At 37.7% G+C, this 27794-nt stretch overlaps 2 protein-coding genes across 9 annotated transcripts in view; one reads left to right on the top strand and one right to left on the bottom strand.

The window, feature by feature from the left end:
- The window catches only part of trit1 (tRNA isopentenyltransferase 1), a 61305-nt gene extending 46425 nt beyond the window's left edge, over nucleotides 1–14880 (top strand). For all 3 annotated transcript variants that reach the window (XM_084130229.1, XM_084130228.1, XM_084130227.1), the window contains one exon: nucleotides 26–14880. In XM_084130229.1, the coding sequence (XP_083986355.1) occupies nucleotides 26–162 (137 nt within the window). In that variant the 3' untranslated portion in view covers nucleotides 163–14880. The remainder of the gene's footprint in view (nucleotides 1–25) is intronic.
- Nucleotides 14881–21927: 7047 nt separating this feature from the next.
- Nucleotides 21928–27794, bottom strand: part of fam49al (family with sequence similarity 49 member A, like) — a 30696-nt gene continuing 24829 nt past the window's right edge. For 4 of the 6 annotated variants that reach the window (XM_084132104.1, XM_084132105.1, XM_084132102.1 and 1 more), the window contains 5 exons: nucleotides 27282–27398; nucleotides 26561–26640; nucleotides 26312–26438; nucleotides 23372–23442; nucleotides 21928–23293 (listed from right to left, as the gene is read on the bottom strand). In XM_084132104.1, the coding sequence (XP_083988230.1) occupies nucleotides 23230–23293; nucleotides 23372–23442; nucleotides 26312–26438; nucleotides 26561–26640; nucleotides 27282–27398 (459 nt within the window). In that variant the 3' untranslated portion in view covers nucleotides 21928–23229. Of the gene's footprint in view, nucleotides 23294–23371; nucleotides 23443–24765; nucleotides 24894–26311; nucleotides 26439–26560; nucleotides 26641–27281; nucleotides 27399–27794 lie in introns of those variants that run through there. The other 2 variants (XM_084132106.1, XM_084132107.1) reach the window with 2 other exon arrangements.

The following is a 27794-nucleotide window of genomic DNA, read 5'->3' as shown; positions in this document are numbered from 1 at the left end:
ATATTTGAACTGTCCTGACCTCCAGCACACCAGAAGTCCAAAAACCATCTTTATCAAGTCCGCAAGAGGAGAAAAGCCGAGCAAGCCGAGCAAGCCTCAGATCAGGACACAAACCCTACCGAACATAAAAATGTCATTGACAGGCAGGTACCTGTACTATAGCACCCACCTAACGGCTCTGATGGGGCTTATTGGGGTCAAGCTCACAGATGGACCAAAGAAATGAAGGGCTCGTAATGTATTTTTCAGATCAATATAAGAATGTGCTTTCAGATTCATTGGTTTGCAGTGAGACCTCAACTTTCCCTGTGGAGTAGCAGGACACACTTCAGGGTCTGTGATGTTTAGACACATGGATTGATGGTTTTTCCCATCTGCCACAGACCAGGGGTTACGGCTAATGTCTGGATTTGGATTCTTGCACTGGACAGATGTCTTCCCCGCTGCTGTTTTGTCTGTGTGGTGCACTTTTTAACCACATCTAACCACGACTGGTGCTCCTTTAAACCACGCTGCGGTGAGCTGTTCTAACCTCTTTGGCTGTTCTGACTGAACTCAAAATACATCACTGCTGATGTTGGATTACTGGATCCCATTTTTCCCTGCTGATCAAGAACATAGGTTATTTTTTCATTATTAAATCTGATGCTGGACTTTATTTGGAAGTCTTATATTTATATAATCGTCTGATCGGTTCGGGTCAGCACATAACTATGACTTTAAGCTTACGTGGACCTTCTTTCCTCAGGTTATCCCAGTGCCTTTTCTTTTTCTATGACAACGTCCAATCAACTGTTTTTACTCACTCATATGCCTACTCACTCCAAACCCATTCATTCTTTCATGGAACACAAAACGAGACATTTTGAGGGATGTAAACACAGCTCATATCCATACAATGAATAAATTATAATACGGCACCAGAAAACTTGGAATATAGTCTGAGTCGTATGGGTTACCTTTTATGTTTTCTTCTGGAGCTTGTATGGAAAAGAGCAGCATGAACATTCTTCAAAATATCTACTTTTGAGTACCATGAAGGAAAGAATGAGTTTGGAACATCATGAGGTTTATAAATTGCAATTAATCCTTAGTTCACATTTTAAGACTCCGCTGCATTTGCCTTTTGGTTTGAGTGTTTTTATTTCAAGACTTTTACAGAATGATCTATAACTGCAGTGCATAAATTATGTAAATGTAATTAAAGTGCTTTATTATTATAAATTATATGACTCATCTGAACAGATTTGTGTTTATCTAATCAAATGAGTCGGAAAAGTTTTAGCATGAAATCATCAGGGTTTCTTGGGCGATGAGCCAACAATACCTGCTCATACCGGTGCACAATTTCATAATCCTTGGCTGGGAGCCACAAGCAACCTATTTTTTTCTTTCTCCCTCTCATTTGATCATTGCTCCATGTCAATGTGCTTCAGTGTGGCATTTCATTTTCAGTTCAAGTTTACAACATAACCCTCATTAGCCTCCCTGTTCAGGCTAAATATACATCACATACAATAGCGGGAAGGGAGAGTGTTTACACAGTGCCTGTAAGTGGCTGTCCCACATTTGCACTGATTTGGGTCACTGATTTGGACTGAGCGAGTGCCGGTGATTCCGGTATAAGGGGTGTGACAGGCAGCCTCTCATCCTTGTGTGTGTGAATGCAAGTTTTTTTTAGCTTTGCGAGAGTTCAAGGCTTGGCGGGAAAGTCTTAGTGGGTCAGCTGATCTTCCTCTTGATGGATAACAGCGCATTTAGATCAGGGAGTTCTCAAGGATGAAAGTGAATGGAAAAAGAACTAAGGCAAACGGCAGACAGCTGGTGTTTGTTGACCTTGCATGTCATCTGACTGTTTACTTCATAAAATCTTACAACTTAACTACTTTTACTAGTCCGACCACTGCCTTTGAGGACATTTTGCATTATTTACTCATCCTTATGTTGTGCCAAACTGTTTGACTTTGTTGTTGAGATGCTTGCCTTGTGAACTTGCCTTGTGAAATGCAAAAGGATAATTTTTTAAGAATGTTCTGGTCATTCAGTTGCAATCAATGAGGAATCAAGGTTTTCAGTGTTTGAAAAGCTTTCTAAAAAGTGGTTAATGTGACTTTTGTTCTACATTTCAAGAGTTCACCGTGATAACTTTGTGCTTTGTGCCTAGTATCACTGGACCATGTTTATGGTTCATTCCCCATTCAAATGCAATCGCATGGAAAAGAGCGACCAGCACAGTCTTCAACATTTTTCTTGAGTCATGTGGGTTTACAACTAAAAGAATCAGTATATTTTTTAATGATACATTTGTGAGCAACACTTTCCTACAATGCTTTTAATGTTTGTTCAACTCTTAGCTTGCTTTTGATCTTTAATGCAGTTTGTTCGTTATGCAAGAATATTTGTTTACTTCTCACTGGGATGATTAGCCAGTTTATACTGCTGTTGGCTTGATTCTCCTTTTTCCCCACTCTCTCCCTCCCAACTACTGAATCTTGAATAAAAGTAAACCAGCTGATGTAATGTTTAAATAGTCCAAGTTAAGCCACGCTGAGAATTGGAGAATTGGGTCAAGTTTGTTTGCTTAATTATCCTGTTATTTTCAGTCGTGTTTAGATCTCCACTAGCCCATTTCAAATGCACATAGAAAGTCATGATTACTTAGAACTGTGAAAGTGTGCACTGAATCCTAAGGCTGAACCCCAATTCACATAATATCCATATTACTTAATATTTTGCCCTTTTGTGGTTTGCTTGTAAATATTGTGTAAAGTATTTGTTGTGTATATGTCATCTGTTGCCAATGTGTCACATGATCCTTCAGAAATTAAAATTCTTATCAATTTTGAAAACAATTGTGCGGCTTAATATTTTTCCATGAAACATTTTTTTTAGGATTAAATAGAATCTTTTGTAACTTATTAATGTTTTCACTATCACTTTTGATCAATATAATGCATATTTGTTTAATACTAGTGTTTTTCTTTAAAAAAAAAAGTTAGTGTATATTAGTTTGTACTTTGCAAGTATAAGAATTGGGATTCAGTCTATGTGTGTAGTGCCCTTTGTTGGTGAGGGCCGTGTGTCTGTGTGAAGTGAATAAGGGTCATGGTTAGACACAGTCCATTCCCTCCGCTGGCCCCCTATCAAGGTTCGGTAGCCTTCGAAACCCAACCGACATGCATGATTCGGTTTCCTTTCATCGTCTTATCTCGCGCTCTCCTTCACTTTCTCTGATACCCCCCCTCTCCTCTTACCTTTCCCCTTCATTACCTGAATATCATCTTAAATGGGGAGGTCATGTCTTCATATTCTCTTCTCTCTCAGCTTTTCTCGTTTTCCCTCCACTATCTGACTCTGTCTCTCATTTTCTTTTTCTTGCAGTAATGATAGCGTAGACTAGAGAATGAATCATGTTGTTCCAGAGTGCAGTGGAACAGTCTGTACACCCAGTCCTTACCAGAGGTCAGTTTTGTGTTGGAGTTAGGAATAGCCATGCGGCAGACTGCGCTTCAAGCTCACTGTCTTTCCTCAGAATTAGTGTCAGTTAAGGTATATATTGCATAAACCGGAACACTGATAAACATACCTTTTAACCTTGTTGTACTGTGACCTGACAGTATCTGTGTGCGTTCAGAGACGTGGGCGCCATTGTTTGTCATTCTCTACTATAACTCCGTAGTTATTAATGGCAGGTGTGTACTTTATGTATGTGCAATTACATCTGAATCGTTTGAATATCCTGATTTCAACCCAGAACTCTAACGAAAAAGGGTTTGTGAACACGTACTGCTTTCTGGTGTGATCTATTTCCAAAACACTGGCTGTGCCTGAAAACTTGCCTTGCTGCCTTACCAGGCAATGACTTCGTAGGCAGCGTTTGCGCACCAAGGTTCCTCGCGAACTGATTTCGGACAGGCTTCTGAGGCAGCATAACGGTTTAATAATCTACAGCAAATTTTAGCAAGCTTTGTTGATAACTAAGCAAATATTTAATATGGAAAATATTGGTCAAAAACATACATTTACACAAACTGACTACCAACCGCTACTTTCAGATGCCATCTTTATTTTTTAGCTGGCACAGAATGGAAAGCACAGGATTGTGGGATATCAATGGTAGGGAAGGATACATCTATGCTGCCTTTAAAGATCGATTAGATAAAGGCATCTCAGGATCAGGAAGTGAAGCTAACATTGGATTTGGACTTGCCTTGATGCCTTCCTACCTAGTTATGCATCCTCTAAAGACAGCCCTAGTGAGCTTCCTACCTAGGCAGCATTTTAAGGCATTATAAGTATGCTACTAACACTAAGGCTCTTCTAAAGTACCTAATTTTGGCCAATTTGTTAGTAGAGCACTACAGTGATTATGCATTTTTGTAGGCCAACCCAAAAGTTGGTATCATTGAGGTTGTCTTGATTAAAAACCCAATATTTTTCCAGTGGGTTTTGGATTATTGCAGAAAATAAGCTCTGACCAACAAAAGTTTGATTCTTACACATTTTGTTCATTATGATAATCTTCACAAATGAACACAACTCTTATGAAGCCTAAATACAACCGGCAGAATTAAAAAGCTAAACGTAGGCTATGAACAATATACACCATAGTCGCATGACTTCAATCAATGTCACAGTCACTAACGTTCCCGACAACCCATTCAGTCTTTATTTAAAAAACATTTTCCCTGAAATTTTAGTTAGAATAGTTTGCCAAGAGCGTGATTATAAACACAATAAGGCTGTAATAGCGTTCTAGTTTACCACAGACCTTTTTTCAGGCATTTAACCAAAAACCCTTTCAAGAAACCCATTGACTTCCAAACAGTGGAGTGCTAAAATTTTAACTCGCTTCTGGGTTTAGTCTACAAAAATGCACCATTCCTGCAGCACTCTATTGCATGTGTCTTTGGTTGTAGAAGGCAATCCCAAAATTAACTGTGGTGTGCGTTTATTTTATTTTTATTTTAGAGCGACTATTTTACTCATATGAGTGCTGTGTATTTTAAGTGTTGGGGTTGTGCCATAGGCGGTCAACACATGTACACTATTTTCATCCTTGTCCACTGTCTGCAGTATTTCTCTCCAGAAATAAAGTATGATAAAATGTGTTTGAATTCGTTTACATTTTACACATTTATTTATATATCTCATAACCCACTCACACAAGCGCTTGTCAATGCGGGAATCTGTTGTTGGTGCTCCTCTCCAGTAGTTTGTTGTTGTTTCGTCTCTTCAGTTTATTTTTCGACTGGACCAGTATTGTTACATTGTGGTCAAACTAATTAGTGCAAAAATGAAAGTATACTTCCGTTGTCTGTGTTTTGCTTCAGTTCGCGGACAGTCTGTATGATGTCATTTTTGTCATCAACACAGTCCGCTGACATCTGTGTGCAGCTGGATTTTTGTGTCTGTGCAGACAACAGTGGCTCGATGGTGTTTTAAGCCCCCAATGGCTCCTTAGAGGCAGCTAACCCTACCCTCAACCTTAAACCTACCCATCCCCTCGCTGCCTGGAAGGCGCCGTTGGGGGCTTAAAACACCAAACACCACAACAGTGCATGTGCAAATTGAGCACTTAAACAGAAATGTCCACTAGGTAGTGCGCATGCAGTGATACTTTGAATAGGCTTGTGCAGCAGGGTTATCGTTAAGTAAAACTATTAAAAACATTTCTGTTAATGGAAATAAAGCTGCAAAAACTAATAAAATGACTAAATATTTAAAATATTAATAAAACTAAAATAACACTGTTGTGCAGTCAACTGAAGTATACCTGGGTCTTTAGAAACATCGGCTGCGCCACATACAGTACACTCACTATGCTGATGAATTTTGTACATATTCCCTTGTGTACGCATAAAAAAAAACAAAGCACTCTTTGGGCTTTAAAAGGCTGCTGCATATGTAGGGAGTAGAGCAGCAATATCAATAACAGAGCTCAAGTGTGCATGAATTATGGTATGCATGAAATGTAGCTCCCTCTTTTTCTGAGGAGTTTGGATTAGGTCTGCGTAGTCAGACAGTGTGATCGCTCTTAAACTCGTCTTGAGTCTATAAGATAATCCTAATCCCCTTAGACAAAACACCAGGCCATCTGGAGCTATCCTGACAAATGCAGCTAATATACACTCCACAGCCAGACAGACACTGATAGTAACTTAACACGCAACAAACACAACTACTACAGACAGACGTGTGGGCACATGCGAGAGTTTGTTGATTCCAGTTAGCTGCCTACAGAACTAGATGTAACTGAAAATGCGATTTTTTTATTTATTTATTTTATTTTTTATTACTGAAAGTAAATTAGAAACACTCATAATGAACTCTGAAGAGTGGATCAGTCCTTGTTTTTGACCAAAAGAGCTTACTTGAAAGCGTGATGAATAATATTAACTAGAATTTAGAGTGTTGTAACGTTGAGGCAAGGTTAACACAAACATTGCAGTTTGTAATCGCTCCTTTTCACCATAGACTCGTTTGCATGAGTGCCCGTAATACGGGACTGTGTTGACACACAATATCCATGACTTCAGCACTAGCACTTGTTTTTAACACCATAACGGTGTCATCAACTGGAAAACACATTATTTCCTGGCACAAGACATCATGTTATCTTCATAAGGGAACCAGTATCTCTATTTTAGCCCTAACCCAAACACACGGGACTAATGCCACACTTTAACGAAGGTCGGGCCCACTATCTTTTCACATTCGTGCTCCCAAGGTTATAATTTGTGGCATTTCATCACATTTTTCTCAGCTGAGTTCCTGACATATCTGAGCTATTTTGTCTGGTTTGAATGTTTCTAGTGTTGTTGCTTTGCAGCCGAATGAGATTTGGATGGAATCTGGACCGAAATAAGTTGCAAACTGAGGGAAACGCATCGGAATTGGCTGGACTAAGTAGCGTAACTCAGTTGAACGTGCATTTAAACCATTGTTCAGTTCCTTTTTGTGCATTTGTGGTGGTCAGATGCTGGCCGGGTGGTTGGACGACCCATTTCCTTGTTTAAGTTGGCTGCCGGCCTGTCTGCTACTTTGTGCCCCCATTTGACCTTGATCCATAGGTGTCCTGCTACTTAACAATACATTTACGTCTATATATGTTTATGCTCTTGCCTGCAATTCCCTAAACACACTATGGATCCTGTTATTCGAGCCCATGGTATCTTTATCAGAAAGCCTCAGGGTATTGTTATCTGGACTAAAACACGGAACTTGAATTCCACACATCTCTCAGCGTGAATGTCATGCAAAATAGGCAGGGAGACTCGTATTTATGAACTTGTAGCTCATTCCTGTGGTGAGGGAAGGACCTTGCCTGGTAATTTCTCAATAACACTGGATTGGACACACTGGTGCGGCCTTACTTGGTTTATTCGATAAGAGGCCATCAGTTCGCAATAATAGCCTTTACCAGCAATACTGCAGGGAACCATCTTGGCCATCACTTAAGATCACAATGTTCCCTTCTAAACACCTAGTGGTTTGTCTCTCTGTCTTGTCTGAGGGTGGTTTTTCCCTACGTCAGCACTTCCTCAACATAAACCGTTACAGTCTTGTTTTTATGGTCTCAATGTCTGGTTTGTGGAACCTGGTAAAACTGCCTTAGGCGTTCCTTTGGTCACTTAGGAGGCCTCAGATTTGCATGAAACTCATTACAACCATAAAGTAACAGTTAACTGGCTTCCCAGGAATAAACACACCCTCTAAACGTTTGAGATTATCTACAGAGATGATGATGTTGTGGAAGGATAAACGGGAAATTTGCATTCTACTAGACTTTTGACTTGTTTGATCCACATTGCTAATTGTGGCTTAGAACTGCTCACTGAGTCAATAAAAGTCTGTCTGATTGGCATGTGAAGTGTCCAACAAGTCATGAAACGACTATTTGCTAGGGCTGCTCGATTATGGAAAAAATCATAATCACGATTATTTTGGTCAGTATTGAAATCACGATTATGTAACACGATTATTTCACATGACTTTGGGAACGTGTTGCATTTATTAAAAAGACACGGTAACTTTACAATAATGTTAATTAGTTAACATTAGTTAAAGTATTAACTAACATCATGAACTAACAATGAGAAATACATTTGTTACAGTATTTATTAATCTTTTTTAATGTTAGTTAATAAAAATACAGCTGTTCATTGTTTGTTCATGTTAGTTTACAGTGCATTAACTAATGTTAACAAATACAACCTTTCATTTTAATAACGTATTAGTAAATGGTGAAATTAATATTAACTAAGATTAGTAAATGCTGTAGAAGTATTGTTCATTATTAGTTAATCTTAACAAAGGTAGTTAACTAATGCTAATTAATGAACCTTATTGTAAAGTGTTACCAAAGACACCTTTCAACAATTCTTAAAAAATCGAAATTTGAACATTGATTGTACTTTTTGAACTATTAAAATAAATAATATATAACAGATAATACTTCAATGAGTATTTTAATAATTCCCGCAGGTCTTATAATGCGGGAAATTCCCCCGCAAACATTGATTCACTTTAGCATGTAGATTGTATGAGTAGCCTAAATGAATCCACACAGATTATAAAATCAAATCAATCATTTTAAAACTTCAATTTCACAAACCGCGTGAGTGTTCAGCGGTGCCGCGTCTTCTCTCCCTCTGTCTCTCAAAATGGGTTGGACAAGGCAAGCGTCGAAACTAACGTTACACATTCGCGTTTAGGAGTCAGGACATGATGGAATTGTCACTTGTACAATCGGGCCAGCATTGCATCGTAACTAAAGTTGATCATTTTCACTTCTTTTTAAGTTTTATCAGTTTAAACATTCAAGCTGAGAGAGTTTATGGCATCGGGAGGGGCGGATGTGCGCGTGCGCGCGTCATTCAGAACACAAGACAAAATAAGAGCGTTCTTTCAAAACAGAACATGGCAAAATAATCGTTTTTACTCGATTATACTATTTTGGTGATCGTTGGGAACAGAAATCGAAATTCAATTAATTGCACAGCCCTTCTATTTGCCACTTTCACTTCTCACGGTTTCACAATAATGTCTACCATAGTTTACTTGTTGCAAACAAAATGCTTCTAATGATTTGATAGAAACCTGGAAAACTTTGTCAAATACTGAAAAAATATTTTTCCTCTGAATTTTGTTGGGCTACTTCACAGTGGACTGCATTAAAATGTTGGTTGCAAAATAGGCATGGCTTTTAAGAATATACACTACTGTTCAAAAGTTTTAGGTCAGTAATATTTTTTAAATGTTTTTGTAACAAGGCTCTTATGGTTATCAAGGCTGCATTTATTTGATCAAAAATACAGGAAAAACAGTGTTATTGTGAATTATTATTAAAAAAATGTAAAATAGCTTTATTTTAATATATTTTAAAAAGTAATTTATTCCTCTGGCAACTGAATTTTCAGCAGTCATTACTCCAGTCGTCAGTGTCACGTGATCCTTCAAATATCATTCTACTATGCTGATTTGCTGCTCAATTAACAATTATTAATGGTGCTCAGTTATTTATATTGGTTCTTATCAATGTTGAAAACCATTTTTGTGGCTTAATATTTTGGACACACACACACACATGGTCTGCTAGAACCGTTCCCTATGCATGTGTAATTGCGCATCAACGCTGACAACAATGCAGAAGTATAAATGAAAACCAACGCATTGCCTACAGCGTAGAGGCTCTGGCGTAGGTCCGAATCAGAAGTATTAATCAGCCTTATGGGATGATGAACCGTAGCTTTGTTTGAATGTGTTTTTTTCTGAGTCCTTGGCAGGAGTAGAATAACAAGAAGTTGCTTTATGTAACTGCACTGTGTAAAATCACACATTTTTTACGAGCGCAGCCACTCTCCCACAACTTCCATTTGTACTTCTTCCTTTTGGCCACTGTTTGTGTCCTTTTTGTCAGTTCATGTTGTTGAGGAAGCCTGCTGGTCTAATGCAGGATATCTCTGGACTTGTTTGTTGTCAGAAGTCTTCTAAGGCTCACGGGAATCAGCCACCTTTTAAACAAGTGTCTGACTCACTGGTTTAGTTTGACAGGAAACACCACATGCATATGTTCTCGTTCCTACTTACTGGGCATTAGGGATTCTCAACTCTCACACATGTGAAGATGCAGCACTTGGATGTGTCCTTTTTAATCTCTTTTTTTCCCCATATCGCTCTCTTGCTCCCTCTTTTACTGAGACAAAACCTCGTTTCCTTCCTGCCTCTAGAGACTTTGGAGGATGAGTCCGTTCAGCAGTGGTGGATGTAAATAGGCCCATGCTAGACTGAACACGGCCTTGGATGTTTCAATAACGTCTTGGCTCTCTTTTCTTTACAAGACGGACTCCACGTCTCCACTTCTGTTCTTTCCAAGCTCCCACTCGCACATTTACCATCTCTCTTTCTCACAATAAAAGAAAAAAAACACTCCTCCATCACAGATTTTATATCAGCCCATAAGCAAGTTACATTCTCACATAACTCTGCCTTACGTCAGCATGCTACACATTCCCTGTTATTTACGCTGTTAATTATGCAAGAGATTTCTTATTCTGTCAGAATAAGCATTAACATTTATTCAGATTGAACTGTTTAACCCTCACACTCTGATGCATGTTTTTTATTTTTCTTATACTCACCAAGGCTGCATTTATTTGTTAAAAATAGAGTAAATCCGTAATATTGTGAAATATTATTACAATTTAAAATAACTGCTTTCTTTTCAATTTGAATATATTTTTAGGTCAGATTTATTCCTGTCATTACTCCAGTCTTCAGGGTCACATGATCCTTCAGAAATAATTCTAATATGCATATTTGGGGCTCAATAAACATAATTATTATAAATGTCAAAAACAGTTACAATTATTAGAAAGCTTAATATTTTTGAGGAAATGGTGATAATTTTTTTCAGGATTATTTGAATAAATCGAAAGTTCAAAAGAGCAGCATTTATTTGAGATAGAAACTTTGCAACATTATAAATGCCTTTGCTGTAGTTTAATGCATCCTTTCTAAATAAAAGTATTAAATAAAAAAATAAAAAATAGGACCCCAAACGTTTGAATGAGTGTATATATGTATATAAATATTTTTTATACACAACTACTTCAAAGAATATCTTAGTTCTATCATGGTATTTCATTTATTATTTTATATAATAATTCAATAATTATGTAATTATTGATGGGAAGTGCATGGAATCATTTTTAGCTGTCATTATACAACCTAATCAGAATCAAGCATTCCAGAAAGATTTATGCAGCTCTTTTTAAAACTTGCATGTTGTTGCAATTTTGATAATTTGGTGATGTAATGGCTTTTAGTAGCTCCGAGGTGTGCAAAGACTTGCTTTTAATACGTCATGTGTGAATATGTAAGTGTTTTCTGGAGGTATCAGAGCATTACGCTATCTGATTGGATGATGGCAGATGCGTGTTGGCAATGTGAAGTGGAATGCTTCATTCTCCGGCTAGGTCAGAGAGGACACATGCCGCTGATCTGATGTGAGAGGCCTGCAGGGAGACATCTGAGGTTCTGCTGTCTGCTTTGTGTGTGTGTCTGTCCTTGTGTGAATGCTGCTATTAGGAGGAAACTAAGGGCAAAAAGTGCAGTAATGTAGATGCATTTACCGAGTGTATGCGTTTCTTGGTGAGCTTAATTACCTCGTGTTTGCACACTTAAAAAAATGTCTCCGTGGGGAACAGTATGATCCCTAAGAGTTTTCGGCTAGCCAATTTGCATATTAATGTCGCGTAAGAGCATGTACGTGCATCCAGATGCTGGTTTTCATGTGACTTTGGCATAGACTGTTCCAGCTCTGCAGATTTCTTGCCGTGTTATGTAATCCGAGGGCAGTGGGTTTTTTCCTGCACTTTTTTCCCCCTTCCTTGAGCAGCTCAACTCCTCTCTTCCAGAACTTCCTGTTTTCTCAGTGGCCCACTGAACCCTTTCCCAGAGACAGGATGAGAGGCGCTCAGCTGGAAGACACTCCCACCATGACTCACAGAGAGCTGGTTTTCCCCCAATACCCCAGTGTATTACTCAGCCTTTCTGCATGTATTAAATTATTTGAGCTACATAAGCTCTTAGCATATATCCCGGATATGCCCTGTGCTTTGTATTGTGGTGTTGTCTTTTTTTTTTTTTTTTTAGCTTCACTATTGTTATTCCTCATATTTATGGTTACACTGTGTTGCCCTATGCAGGCTTTTAAGTTAACCATGCACATTTTATTATTGGTATAAGACGTGTAGTCATGCACAAGTGATATCGCTTTTAAAAATAAAGTTTCTTTATTCGCGTCTATGAACGCGAATCACACATCCTCGGAACCTTACCATCACACAAAATGTTCTTTAGAATGGAAAAAGGTGCTTTAGATAATTAAAATGTTCTTCACGCTAAGAAAAATATGGTTCTTTTAAAAACTGTTCACTGAAATGCTGAGAAAATGGTTCTTCTATGGCATTGCTGCATAATAAGTGTAAGAAACAGTAAGAAAGTGTTTAATGTGTTTGTGTTGAATGTGTGCTGGATGAGGTAAGGCATGTGGTGGTTGGTCTGGTTGTGATTGTTGGCCCTGCGGGTAGAAAGTGTGGGAAAGAGAGCTGAAGGAATGACAGCACTCCTCTATGCCCAGTCACATTCACTTCATACCACAAAACTGTTAAGTCATTCCTACTATGCAGTACATTTGCAGGTCACAATCCCAGTCTTAAAATACTGGATGAAAGTCAAATTCGTTTTCTTTCATCACAACTAACTGTACTCTGTGGTTTTATTGTAGTGCTTTAGTTTGAACTGACGTTGCCATGTCCCACACGTGCTGTGCAGCTTATAAAAAAACTGGCAGTTGATTAACTTTGATTAGAATTCACCCCAAAGTTGTCAAAATTAATTTACTCTCGCTCATGTTGTTCCAAACTAGTTTGACGGGTTTTTTTTCTTCTTTTTTTTTCTTTTTTTCTGTGGAACTCAAAAAGAGAAATTCATAGCAGAATGTCCAAGCTGTTATTTTCCATAGAATTAAAGTGATCAAGGATTTTCTGTCTACAACAGTTGTCTGTTCCGTATGTCATGTCACCATGAGACTCGGAGTTTCATGCTTTCGTTTTATTGGGTGACTTTTATAATGCAAATAAAGTGTTTTTTAGTCCTGTTGTTGACAGAAAATCCTCCTTGATGGCCACCATCTACTTTTATTGTTCGCACTTCTCATTTACATGCATTCTTCAAAGCAGCATTTGCGGTTTGCTGAAGTCGCACATGTTTGTAATAACATGAGAGTAAATAATGACAGAATTTTCATTTTTGTGTGAACTATCCTTTTAATAAATATTTCAGGTATTTTTTTCCCCTCAATATCACTTTACATTCTGTTTGTCTTTTGTACAGTCCTGTTAACAAAAGCCAAGTTCTACATCATCCTCCAGGAAGTGACATCACAGCGTAAACATAGCGCAAGTATAGAGTGCAATAGTCAGGTTCCAGATATAAAAATAGGAGCTGATGCCATCTTGCACCTCAGTTATTGACTGTATTTCCTGTAAAATGAAACTGGAGGACTTGAGTATTAATGATGGTTTTGCACACTGTGATGGATTAATAATTTAAAAATCAGGTAATATTTTAAAACTGTCTTTTCAAACCAATATTTTATGTCCACATCATTATTTATGTGGTGAAAAGTTGTGTTATAAGCTGTGGTGTAAATTATTTGAGCAAATGTAATTAGTTCCTTTTACTTAAGTATCTTTTTGGCTACTTAGTTTTACTGAGTATCAAAGATATTAGCAACTTTTACTCTCTACTTGACTACATTTTTTTTAAATATGTACTCTTTAAGGTGAGACACTACAGGTGAAAATTTTAAAATAATAGATATCACCATGAAACTTCCTCAGTTGATTACTTACACAAGTATATAAAAAAATTGTATTACAAGTTTTAGAAATTTGTATGTTTAATTATGCAAATGAGGCATTATCTGATTAAATATGCACGATTTTGCATATATTTTCGGTAGATAGATCTGAACATATGGTAAAACCAGGTGCAAAATTCTTTTTTCATTTTGTTTACACACAAGATGAAAATAAAAACTCAGAGGGATTTCAGGATATATGCTTTCATTACCTAGTCCTAGGGAATCAAAATATACTGTCCATAGCCATAAAAAATAGATTTTCGCCATATTTTTTTGATTAAAATGTCACATAAATCAGGCCAGGAATGATTTATTAACAAATCCCTCTGAAAATATCTTCAGAATACTGCTAAGTGTATAACTGTAAAGTTTGGTGCTACATAGGCTGAGATGTATGTACTGGAGAATGACAAAAAACTAATTTTGAGAAAACGGCAGTTAAAGATTTAAATAGCTCTAAATGAGATTTCGTCATTAGCTTTAAATCCCCCTTTGGACATTCACGATTGGTTACTGATAGAAAGGAAATGCCCATATTTGGGTTACATAGCGTTGTGCAGGAGACTCAGAGCTTTACAACGATACCGGTCACGACAGACTTCAGTAAACAGACGGAGCTCGGCGTGTCGCGTTGTAATGCTAACTTCCTGGTAAATTCGGGAGAAACTTACTGCCGCAAGTAAGCAAAATGTAATAAAATAAACATCTTAATGTATATTTTCAACGTTTTCTTTATAGCAGCTTGAAAGAACACATATTGAAGGAGTAAACTAGCCCAAAATCTCAAAACTGACCACTGCATGAAAATCGATGTTTTTGCCTGCCGTGTCTCGCCTTAATATATTTGTGATGAATAATGCAATTACTTGTTACATTTTGCATGGCACCTAACTTTTTCTGCGGTTGTTTGTTTCTGCTACAAAAGAAGTGATATCGCCATCTACAGGGCATTGAAGGTACTATATCTTGTGTTTTTTCCCTTACTCACCCAAACTTGTCAACAAGGCTACTTTACCTGAATGCAAGTGCATAAGCAGCTAGTTGTCACTTGTAGGTGTTTTTATATATGAGATGAGGCCGAAACAGCACGTCCAGTGTAGTCCAAAGACTAGTGCATCTTTGAGCCTTACATTCAGTACCAATAAAATTCTTAAGTACTGTTAAAATCAGATATTCTAAGACTTTTACTCGAGTGGTACTTGAATTGGTGACTTGTAACTTAATGGAGTCATTTTCACTGTACTATTACTCAAGTATGGTTTTCAAGTACTCTTCACACCTCTGGTAACAAGTGATATGAACATTATCCCTTAAATGTCTGCCTTGTTTAAACTTGATCGTTCTTGAGGCTCAAAGCTGCTTGATATGAACTTTGCGTTTAATGAGCTAATAAAATATTTCAGCTCAAATCAATATTTCGCGTCTAATAATAGCCGTGTAATAAGCTGGATAATGTACATCCAGTCAGTTATACCCTGACGCAAAGCAGAGGGGTGTTGTATCACCCTGAAGGGTTTTATTGTGCAATAAAAAACAGCTGGATGTGCATTATTCCTTTCTTAATGTATATACAATTGTTGAAAAGTGGAGTTCCTGGTAAAAAAAACTGCATTACTCGTCCAAAAAGATGCCCACTCATATGAAGCACTATGAATGACGTAATACAGTCAGACTCCCTACACTCTCAAACTACATATATTTGTGAATATATCCATATTTTGCAGTAAATAAATAATATATTGATTTCTATATACATAGTCAACATCTTTTAATCAATAGTTTTGTGTTTTTCCATAGCTTTTAATCCAATTGTTGTGCGCAATGCTTCATGGGATTGTAGTTCTTTCCCTCATTAAATACACAACATGCATTAAATAAAAACTTTCTTCTTTTTTTGTCAGAGAAGAAAAGATTTTTAGAAAATTTCTTAAAGTTTCTAATGTTCATATGGTCATAACTTATAACTCTTAAATTAAGACTTTAAAGGGATAGTTCACCCAAAAATCACCTGTTTCCAGATGATAGAATTTTCATTTTGGGGTGAACTATCCCTTTAAGAATAATTCATTTTTAAAAAATATATATGAGACCAAGGCAGCTGAAAGTGGATAAAGTGTGGGTATGTTAATATCAAAATAAGCTTCAAGTTGACAGCCTGATGCAAGATAACTGTCAATGCCGTTAACAATAGTTAAATTTAAAGTTTAGGTTCCTGTTCCATTTTCCAGCCTGTTAATTTCTATGCCATTGTATAAATAGGATCATCTGAGCTTGAGAACCAGATCATATTTCTGAAAGTACTCTTTTTTGCAAACACTTAGTTAAATTACAACACATCTGCATTTTTAATGTCTCACAGCTCAAACAGCACTGCATAACTGCAACGACTTGTTTATGAAAGACACTATGCGCGCGCACACACACACACAGGCTCAAGCCGGCAAAAGTCCCGCCAAAAATCCCTCAGTTGCCCTGATATACACTGTGCATTGAAGAAATAAATGAGGGGAAAACAGTTTTACACAACCTTGTGATTGAACTGAGACGTCAGTGTTAGTTTGTTCTCTGTCTTTGTTTACCTGAACAGTTTTTCCCTCACTGTCTATGTTTAGTTTTGTCAATATATGGGTCAATATGCAGTAAAAGGCATGTGTGTGTGTCGTCGTCGTCGTCGTCTTAAATAACAGCTCTGCAGTCTCTTTTGTGTCATGTCTTGTTCTCCTCCCGTCATTTAAAATAACCTTTTATTTTCCAGGGTATTTCGCGCCAAAACCAGAGAGAGAGAACAATATGTGGGCGTTAAACATTTCCTCTTTAACCCCTGCAGCGCTCTGGGTGTGTGTGTGTGTGTGTGTTTCTGATATGTGTGCTATTGCTGTCTACTATATGAGTCTTTATATGGGTGTGTTTGTTCAACACTATCTCTTTCCTCAAGCCGTGTATGTTTGTGCCAGTGTGTTTCTAGATCAAGGCTGAATGTTTTCACTGGTTGCCTGGGTACGCCGGGCCGTTGGCCACCGGTTGCCGCGGGAGACGGGGATGGGAGTGGCCAGAGCCGGTCTGCTGCAGTTTAGCGCGCTCGCTTTCCCGCCATCAGATCCCGCCATGAGGGAGGGGCTTTGGCACAAAGACAAAGCAGAGAGAGGAGGCTTTCCCGCTAAATGTCTCATATGCAAATAAGCCTTGGTGGGAGGGGCATTCAGACGTTTGCAGAACGGTTAACTGTTTCAGTGCTGAAGCATACTACACAACCCTCTTAACCCATATAGTTGACTTGCATAAGCACACGGTCCTTGTGTTTTATGTTATATAACTTAAATAATCTCTAGCTTGCATGTATGTGTGTGTGCACTTCTAATATAAGTAACAGAGAATGTATACTGTAGGTGTGAGGTTAATGACTTTACCATGCCTGGAAATATATTCTTATGTCTGGACTTAAGGGTATTATGGGCTTTATTACACATTGGTGTGGCTAAAGATTTTTAGTAGTATTAACTTTGTAAGTAATGTAAGTTACACTGCTGGCTATTGATCTAAATAATTTTTCCATGACTTTTGAAAAGATTTCTGAAGATAAAGCGGAATGAAGATTTTGTTGGCCCTCAGAGAGAGAACTTGCCTTTGTGATAATCTTCTTGAAGTTTTGCCATGCACAGCATCTCATGGAAATCCTCGTCTTTTCTGTTTTCAATATGAGTTTGTGCTTTCACACTAGAATGAGATCTGAACAGTATAGATGCACAGAAATGAAAGGAACACATCACCAATAAAATGAACATTTTTTCATGGTTTACGTTAACAGACTTTTTTTTTCTCTCCATAGAATGGTAAAGTAAACATTTTAAAGAATGTCCGGACTGCATTTTTCCATATAGCATCTGTTTGTGTGTATATATACACAAACAGATGCTATATGCTTTAAATACATTTATGGTACATTTTAATTATATTTTGCTTTCCCTCAAAACTGATACTCAAAACAAATCTCTCTCTCTCTCTCTCTCTCTCTCTCTCTCTCTCTCTCTCTTTCTCTTTCTCTCTCACTCACACACTCACACGCACACACCGGCATTAGACAATAGTAAGCGTCCATGTTAATGTTTTGGGTATGATTTGCTGTGTAACCGCTCTGTTACAGTTGGTGTGGGTGTGAACAGGGCAGGTGGAGGTGATGACGGTTGGGAAATATAACCACAGTTCATTTGTGCCAAGATTTATCTTGAATACGCACAACAACTGCATTGTTAGTTTCCTAGACTCAGGGTTATGGGAGCATACTGATAAAGTGGGTTAACACTAATCTTAATGCAGTAAAATGACATGCACACTTTCACCAACCCTTAAGGGCCCCTGTCATAAACCACAGACAGTAACTGTCACAGTCCGTGCCCTCCGGATAGAAAATCCACACTTTACTTCCCTCTCTTTCTTCTGTTTTCCTGTTGATGTCGGGAGTGGCACGTTGAGCCGGTTTGTGCACCTGCCAACGGACTCGCCCGTCCTCAAATTACCTGGAAATCTCTGGAAAATACTGCCAAAGACTTATGTTGGAGGATCTTTGGCAGTATTTTCCAGGAAGGGTGATATAGCATTCTTAGTCTCAATGGACAGATCTGAGATGATGGACTGCCTGTATATTTACTGGGTCAGCACCGGACATGTCTAGACATGGCAGCTCACTTCATGACAATATAATCAGTCTCTGATAAAATATTTATTTTCAGATGGATGCAAGTCTTGAATATACAAAGGTACGGAGGGCTGAAATAAACATTTAATCTACTTATGAATAATGCAGTGCGGATGACTAGTGAGCTTTAATTAGTTAAATTGTAATTACAGTAAGGGTATATTCCAGAACAAAGTGGTTGAATCATTAGACGTGTCATAATTAGTTTGCAGAGTCAAAGCAACACAAATATGAATACAACGTTACTTGAAGAAGAACATGGGATTGTATCTTTTTCTATACATTTTCACGGGAAGGTCTGTGTGCATGAATCATATGTGTGTTCAATTTATGTCTTCGTTCTTCACAGTGTTCCAATAATAACCACACACACTTCATCTCATCTCCTGTGTGTTCTTCTGCCCCAGATTATTAAAGCTCTCTCTGCACTTATATCCACCAGACTCTCCTCAAACTTTCTGTGCTTCTGTAAAGATGTGGTAACATTTATGTACATATGATTTATGTGGGTGTAAATGTTTTAATAAGAGCTGATGTGAAGCTATAAAAATTTTAGTGCCCCCTGATACTTGTGAGCTGTGAACATCAAATTTAATACTTTGCTGCCCCCTGGTGGTTAGATGTGAAGCTAATATACACAGTTTGTGAACATATTTCTATGAGTATTTCCATGATATTGAAATATTTCCATATTTCCCCTATACTGAAAACCAGATCTAGACAAAGCACTTAAAACTTTGGATGTTGCATTTATATTCAGTGGGCCTGTCCAGATACCCACACTGGCATCTGTGCACTTGACCACTTGTCTGCTTACATGATGCATTTCCTGTATTTGACCCAAGTGTGTGTAGAACTTTTGATTACCTGATGGGACACACTTACAGTGTGTAAAAATGCAAGGGTTTACAGAGCTTTTATTGTTCAGTACTTGTATTTCAGTATTTTAAATGAAACTGGTCAGTAGTCGCTATGTAACCATTTCTTAATTGTGGTGCCTCTAAATTAGTAATAAAAAGCAGTTGCAATTGTTGTACAAAATACACCAATAAAATGTGTAACACTTTGTTTTACTACCAAATTATATGTAATATATGATTATTTTAACTTACAATGGAATGTATTCTTCAACATCTTATGATATCAGGGCACAGAAGTTTCTGAATTTGATGTATGATGGGATACCCTTAGCCACGAATACCGCTCTGAAGCGCTAGTGTAGGTTTAGTGTGCACTGTGCATTAATGGCACGTTTGGGACAATCTTGCGCACTTGCATCTTATTGCGTGCACACGCTCTCTCGAGTGGCCAAGACTACAAGTGTGGGTATTTGGGCAGGACTTGTGTTGTCACCTACATGATCAACGACTGTTTTAATGATTTGTAAATGTGATGGTTGTTCATGAGTCACTTTTTATCAGAAAAATCTTCCGGGTGCTGCACATCTTCTGCATATTTCAACCCTTTCCCAAAAGTGACTATGATTTTGAGATCCATCTTCACACACTTAGGATAATTGAGTGATTCAGCAATTACAAAAGGTGAAAACATTCACTGATGCTCAAGAAGGAAACATGATGCATTAAGAGCCGATGGGTTTCAAAATCACTTTTGGGAAAGGGTTCAAATATGCAGAAGATGCTGGAAAACCAACAAAATGTGCAGGAACGGGAGGATTTTTCTGAAGAACAGCAGGACAAACAAGGGGTTCATGAACCGCTATCACAAAACAGCAACAACAAAAAGTCATTACTCATCCAGGTAACAATTAAAAATAAAGGGTATGTCAACTTTTGAACAGCTTCATTTTTATAAATTAAATTATTTCGTCTTGTGGACTAAACATCTATTATTTGAAATACCTTATTTAGGACAGTGCTAAATAAGAAATAACATGCAATTTAAGAAAAAAACTGCAGATTCTTCAAGGGGTATGTCGACTTTTGAGCATAACTACGATTATTAATATTGCTTGCAAAATGATTTGACTTAAGTAAAATAAATAAATAAAATCATATTTTCTCATTTGTTAGATTTGAATTTCACAAGTCTGTGTGCAACTTGTTCATGCTAGCCAGCATCCAGATCCTAAAATATTTAATAATATATTTTGTTTTGAGTGAAAATATATTTTGAATGCATTTTAAAACTTCACTACTGTTAATGAGTTTAGGATTCATTTTTACTCATTGTTTTAAAAAGTGTTTTTTTTTTTACTCCAGCCTTTACATTTTTCTTTGCTAATTTGATCCTCAAGATTTATTTTCTCATTATTATCAATGTTGAAAACAGTTGTACTGCTTAATATTTTTTTCTGGAAACTGTGATACATTTTTTTTCAGGATTATTTGATGAAAAGAAAGAAAAGAATTTAATAACATTATAAATGTATTTACTGTATCTGACCATTCTAAGGTATTGCAGATAATCCAGCTTTCTGATACACCTGCGTTTAGTTATAAATACATGACACCCATTGTATTAATATTTTGGCCCATATTAATTCTCTGAACTGTATAGATAATGAATAGATAGGCTGTCCTTTGCAGTGATTGGCATTAATTGAGTTCAGAAAACAGCACCATGGACAGCAACACACATTTACTTATTTACTTGAGTCAGTGTGATTCAATGCATCATTATATATCTGACATCATTCAACCTTAGAAATATACTCCTGTGCTTTGTTTGATTCTGAAGATGGAATAACCTTTTATGAGGAGAAAGTCAGAGAACAAAGGTCAATGACAAAATGCCATGTTGAATGTAGTAAATGACAAGTTTATTTCTTGCACAAAATGTACAAAATAACAAGCAAATGGACAGCCCGTCCCCCCCACCCTCCTCCCTGCCCTGTTTGAATTTCCCCGCTGATATGAAGTTGGAGATCTGGAACATGTCTACGGCAAGTCCGATGGTCCAAGCCAAAACGCATGGTTTTCTTAGAGACAACACATACCCAATTCAGATTCACCGAACAATTAAAAATGAATAAAAACACCATATTTACAGTCTTGTCTGAACTTTTACAGCATGCCATCTATATATTCATACAGAGCTTTTGTTTTTCAACAGAACCCCATATAGAAAACATATTAGAAGATCAAATCAAGTTCGACTAATGGCGAGAGACACTCAAAGTACAGCACTGCGTTTGTCGCGGTATAATCTTTTTGATTCATTTGTTTTTCAACCCACGTCTTTTTTTTATTTTTATTCTGTAATTCTAACAAATAATCTCGATGGAACATTTGTTTAGTCCTCAACAAGAAAAATCCTCTTATTTACACCAAGTCAAGTGTTTTTGCACCTTCAAGCCTGTTTTTTTTTTTTTTAGTTTTCCCATTTCAGGAGATTGTGTTCATGACAAAACGAATCACTCGAACGTCACACAGCGCATCACTTCTATTTATCTAAAAGGCAAAGTTGCAGTCTCATTTGGCAATGATTTGCTTTTGGATACAGAGGACAGCAAATCCACATCGCTGTGTTGTTCACAATGGTGTGTTTTGGTTTTTGTTTGTTAACTTTCTACTAATGGTGTTTGTTATGTCACTCCGTCTGGACTGAATGTGACGCAGTGAAGAAGCAGCTATGGCACAGGGCAGAATGTGTGTTTGCGTCTGAATTACAGTTTCATGGCTTACTCGCTCCGTTTTAACGTCAACTTTACAAGAGCAAAAACAAAAAAAATCAAGCTTTTTAAAGGATTGTTCGTCTAATATGTACAACTGGCCTTTAAACTCCACAGATGAGCTGTTAGCATTATCTGGCGTCTCATACATTGGTATGAAGGCATTTCAAATGAACGTGTTTGCAGTTGTCACCTTGGTGGTAGAGTATTGCTGTACAGCACTAGTGAAGAAGTCTAACAAAACGCTTCATTTCTTTACAAAACTATCCTGTGCTTTCCGAGTATATACAGCTAGAGGATTATAGTTTGATTTCTGGCGATGTCGGCAGAGATGTGTCTCAAGTATGTGATCTTTACATTTATCCTTTAACAGACTTTGTGCCGTAGATGAAATGCCAAGGACTGCAGTTTTAATCGGGAAACCCACAATTCCCAGAATGCATTGGATGAAGCATATCGAGGATAACGAGGCAAAGGCATTGCAAATCAAATCAAGTCTAAACGCATGAAAAAGGATCTGAACTATACAGTTTCAAGCCATGTTAAAGTCTTTCCTGTGAAGTGGGATTCCTTTTCAAGTGTGCAAAAATACTGTCAGACGTAACTTGGAATATGAACCAGTTTTGTTGGTGGTTTTAACTACCGCTTTTTAATTCAATTCTTAAATATTTAATGTTTTTGAACGACCTTTATATCCACACCGGGTAGTTTTGTTTAAGTAATGAATTTTAATATACATATATATCTCTATTTTTCCTGCTTTTATAAAATGACACACGGTGATGAACCATCAACAATCTCTCTATATATATATATTTATTTTCGTATTCCTTTTTCTTTTCTAGAATATCTTATTTAATTTGAGATCAAGTTGCTCTTGTAAACAAACAGGTTTAAGAGGATTGCCAGCCACCGTCGCTTGTTCTCTGACAGTCTCTTTCTCTGTGGTTCCTCCCTCTCCTCCTGCTCTCATTGAAGCAGAGCCCTGATTTGTTTAGAGGTGCTGTCATCATTTAAATGTCTTGTTGTATACCTGGATGAAAGAAAGTAAATTTTCAGGTCATACATGTGCTGCACATTCTTTGTGTGCAGAAATTTATTCCACACTCACCTCAGTGCATTCAACAGTCCCTCCACGCTGTTTGAAGGCTGCTCTTTCAACACCTTGATGCAGCCCTTCATCTGCAAAACACACACACGCATGCATGCGAAAATACAGCTTTAAAAGAAAGGTCACCCCTTTTTGTCCCTCACCCCTGACTGCGATCATGGACAGCCCCACTTAAAAATATATATACACTGTAAAAATGAATACGCTATATCTAATCAATAAAATTGTGCCAACAGATTACAAGCAATCGCCATTATGGTGATCAGTGTTTGTTTTAGTTGGGCTATTGACCCTTAAAACATTAACTTTAGATTTTGTTTGGCTGCTGTACCTGAGTTATAACAGCCAGATGAACAAAGAGAAAAGGTGATCTGATAGTGTTGGTTATGTTTTAACACAATCATTATTTCACAATCATTTGACCTGAATCTCTGAACTCATATAGATCCCAATTTACTTGGGAACCTAATTTACAAATTTAGGTTTACTTTATTAATTTGTGAACAATCACAAACAGTGCTGTTCCGGGTAGATTAAGGTGCACCACAATATGTGGAGATATATTTCCATAAACTGAAAGCCGGGACTGATGATGTCAAGCTCCAAAAATGCCAAATAAGCACCTTAAATGTAGTCCACCTGAGCACTATATTGCAAGTCTTCTAAAGTCATACAATAGCATTTATGTGAGGAACTGAGAAACATTTTGAAAGTCGTTATTTACTGAAAATCCCTGCAGATCTTAAATGTCACCTGCATTCAAAAACACTACCAGTAAAAAGGTTGGAATAAATATATTTTTGAATGTTTTTGAAAGAATGTCTTTCTTTCTCGCTAGCTGCAATAATTTGATCAAATTTGATATATTTCAGCATTGGCATCAAAAGAATAAATTACATTTCAAAATACACTCACCTAAAGGATTATTAGGAACACCTGTTCAATTTCTCATTAATGCAATTATCTAATCAACCAATCACATGGCAGTTGCTTCAATGCATTTAGGGGTGTGGTCCTGGTCAAGACAATCTCCTGAACTCCAAACTGAATGTCAGAATGGGAAAGAAAGGTGATTTAAGCAATTTTGAGCGTGGCATGGTTGTTGGTGCCAGACGGGCCGGTCTGAGTATTTCACAATCTGCTCAGTTACTGGGATTTTCACGCACAACCATTTCTAGGGTTTACAAAGAATGGTGTGAAAAGGGAAAAACATCCAGTATGCGGCAGTCCTGTGGGCGAAAATGCCTTGTTGATGCTAGAGGTCAGAGGAGAATGGGCCGACTGATTCAAGCTGATAGAAGAGCAACTTTGACTGAAATAACCACTCGTTACAACCGAGGTATGCAGCAAAGCCACAACACGCACAGCCTTGAGGCGGATGGGCTACAACAGCAGAAGACCCCACCGGGTACCACTCATCTCCACTACAAATAGGAAAAAGAGGCTACAATTTGCACAAGCTCACCAAAATTGGACAGTTGAAGACTGGAAAAATGTTGCCTGGTCTGATGAGTCTCGATTTCTGTTGAGACATTCAGATGGTAGAGTCAGAATTTGGCGTAAACAGAATGAGAACATGGATCCATCATGCCTTGTTACCACTGTGCAGGCTGGTGGTGGTGGTGTAATGGTGTGGGGGATGTTTTCTTGGCACACTTTAGGCCCCTTAGTGCCAATTGGGCATCGTTTAAATGCCACGGCCTACCTGAGCATTGTTTCTGACCATGTCCATCCCTTTATGACCACCATGTGCCCATCCTCTAATGGCTACTTCCAGCAGAATAATGCACCATGTCACAAAGCTCGAATCATTTCAAATTGGTTTCTTGAACATGACAATGAGTTCACTGTCCTAAAATGGCCCCCAGTCACCAGATCTCAACCCAATAGAGCATCTTTGGGATGTGGTGGAACGGGAGCTTCGTGCCCTGGATGTGCATCCCACAAATCTCCATCAACTGCAAGATGCTATCCTATCAATATGGGCCAACATTTCTAAAGAATGCTTTCAGCACCTTGTTGAATCAATGCCACGTAGAATTAAGGCAGTTCTGAAGGCAAAAGGGGGTCAAACACAGTATTAGTATGGTGTTCCTAATAATCCTTTAGGTGAGTGTATATTAAAATGGAAAACTATTATTTTTACATTTTTACTTGTGTTTTTGGTCAAATAAATGCAGCCTTGGTGTTGGTGAGCATAAGAGACTCCTTTTAAAAACTTCTTAAAAATCGTAATTTTTCCAAATTTTTGTACGGTAGTGTATATTTAAATATGACATGTAAAGATGTTAGTTGATGCACATGATATTTCAGACCTGCAGCAGAGAGTTAAAATTTTCAGTAAATAATGTAATTTTTACTATATCACACAAAGCTAAAATACGGCTATGGCACTGCTTCAACAAAACTGTGCACAGTTTGAACCGGTTTTAAGCAGTCCCCGTTCACTTTCATTCTATGAAAAATAGTGAATATTCTGCCTAACATCATCTTTTATGTTCTGCAGAAGAAGAAAAAAAAATACAGGTTTGAAATGACATGAGAGTACATGGGTGAACTACTGTACGAGAGCAGTTCATTAATATAATATTCCCAAAATATGCAGCAGTTGAATCTGCCTGAAGACACTCTAGTCACACTTAAATGTACGAGTTTCCTTGCCTTAGACAAACAGAATACAATCTGCAAACCAATTATGCTTTTCCATAGCCTATAGCTATAAACATTTTGACATCAAGTCTCCTCAAGATATAGTTCACATTAACTGTGAATGTGATCTACTAAAAGCTGACATCCAGAAAGTGTCCATACTTTTTTAACAGTAATGCTTTGTTTTTGGAAAGTGTCTTTTTACTTTGATATTTTAATATACTGTATAATGCAATGACATTCATATATTTTTAAGGTTCACTGTATCTTAAATAAATAAGTTGGTCTTACATCAATCTTGGAGGTCTTGGCAAAGGCACCCACTGGATGAACGTGGTCATAAAGGATGATGACACCCACCATCACACGCATGCAGAACAGCATGGTGTCTGTGTTAGTGAAACGGCACCGGTACTCCCTTGGGACAGGACATAGCGATCATTTTAAACAAAAATTAACCTATTCTGGATAACTGACATGAATAAAAACTCAAATAATTGCATTCTTTTATTGGGAAGACGTTGAATCAGATGAACTTACGGAGTCTCCAGCATGACACGGCACACACAGGCCATAGTGCTCAGGCAATCTGTGGTGTCCTCGATTGGCAAAGTCTTATTCTGCAACATGCATGTGAATCAAAACTAGTAAGAGCCTCTAGAGGGCGACAACATTTCTGTTTTCTACATTTACAGAAGATTTAGGCTGTGTTCGAAATCTTCCCCTATACCCTCATTCACTATTCCCTACATTAATCCACTAATATAGTCCACTAGTAGGAGTGAATAAAAGCGAGTGAGTGAATTTGGACACTGAGTGAGCCGGAAGGGCTGCTACTTTTGGATAGTTGTGCTTTGCAAACTGGCCGCTCCAGTAGTAATGAAAAGATTTATCTTGAACTCTGTCATTGAAACTAGCATGTATAAATCTTAATTAAACAGTAATCAATTAAAAAGGAATTTATACCTGATATTACACTGCACCCACATTGGACTAGCGGTTTGGAAAATGGATGGATGGAAGATTCACTGGGGGTGCCATCCTCTGGCGTCTTCCAGTGCATTATGGGTATTCTCTTACCATTGAGCGTACATCGATTATACACACGTTATTGCGATGCAATGTGAGAGTGAATGAGTGCTCTTGATAATGTCCACCTTGGTTTCGGACACCACTACAAATGGCTGTTCCCTCAAATAGTGCCCTATTTAAGGGTAAAGGGGGTGATTTCAGACACAGCCTCTGTGAAAACCTTACTTACCTCCGACACAAACTTAGTCGTGGCATTGCTCAGGGTTTTGAGCATGGGTGTGGCTTCAGCGTAGAAGAGCGACATCCGATTGGCCATTTCATTATTTACTTCATTCTCAGCTTCTAACTGTAATGCAAATGGAAAATGTTACTTCAGATGTTTCGGTTGCATATAAAGGCTTCTTTTTTAAGTAACACATTCACTAACCTCCACATGCAAATGTAATCTCTGCTCAGACATTTATAAAATTCTCAAATGGTTATTTTTGGGGTTGTTCAATTACTGTAGGTTGCTAGTTGGTGTTCTGCACTATTTTTCATTTTGATTTGTCGTTTTCATTGAAAACGGATGTGCTCCTTTGCAGAACCTGATTTCACCAAGTGCAACATGTTCCTGGATCAACATCTTTGTTGATCCTGGAACAACATTTCTTTCAACCAATCAGATTTGAGTTTACAAGTTTACAAGTTTACAGTTTAAATTCAAGTTTAGGCTCACAACCAAGGTTACAGTAGGTGCTTC

The sequence above is a fragment of the Abramis brama genome, assembly GCF_963993115.1.
Source record: "Abramis brama genome assembly, chromosome: 12".
In the NCBI taxonomy this organism is placed as follows: domain Eukaryota; kingdom Metazoa; phylum Chordata; class Actinopteri; order Cypriniformes; family Leuciscidae; genus Abramis; species Abramis brama.
This window is presented reverse-complemented; position numbering and strand designations above follow the sequence as displayed.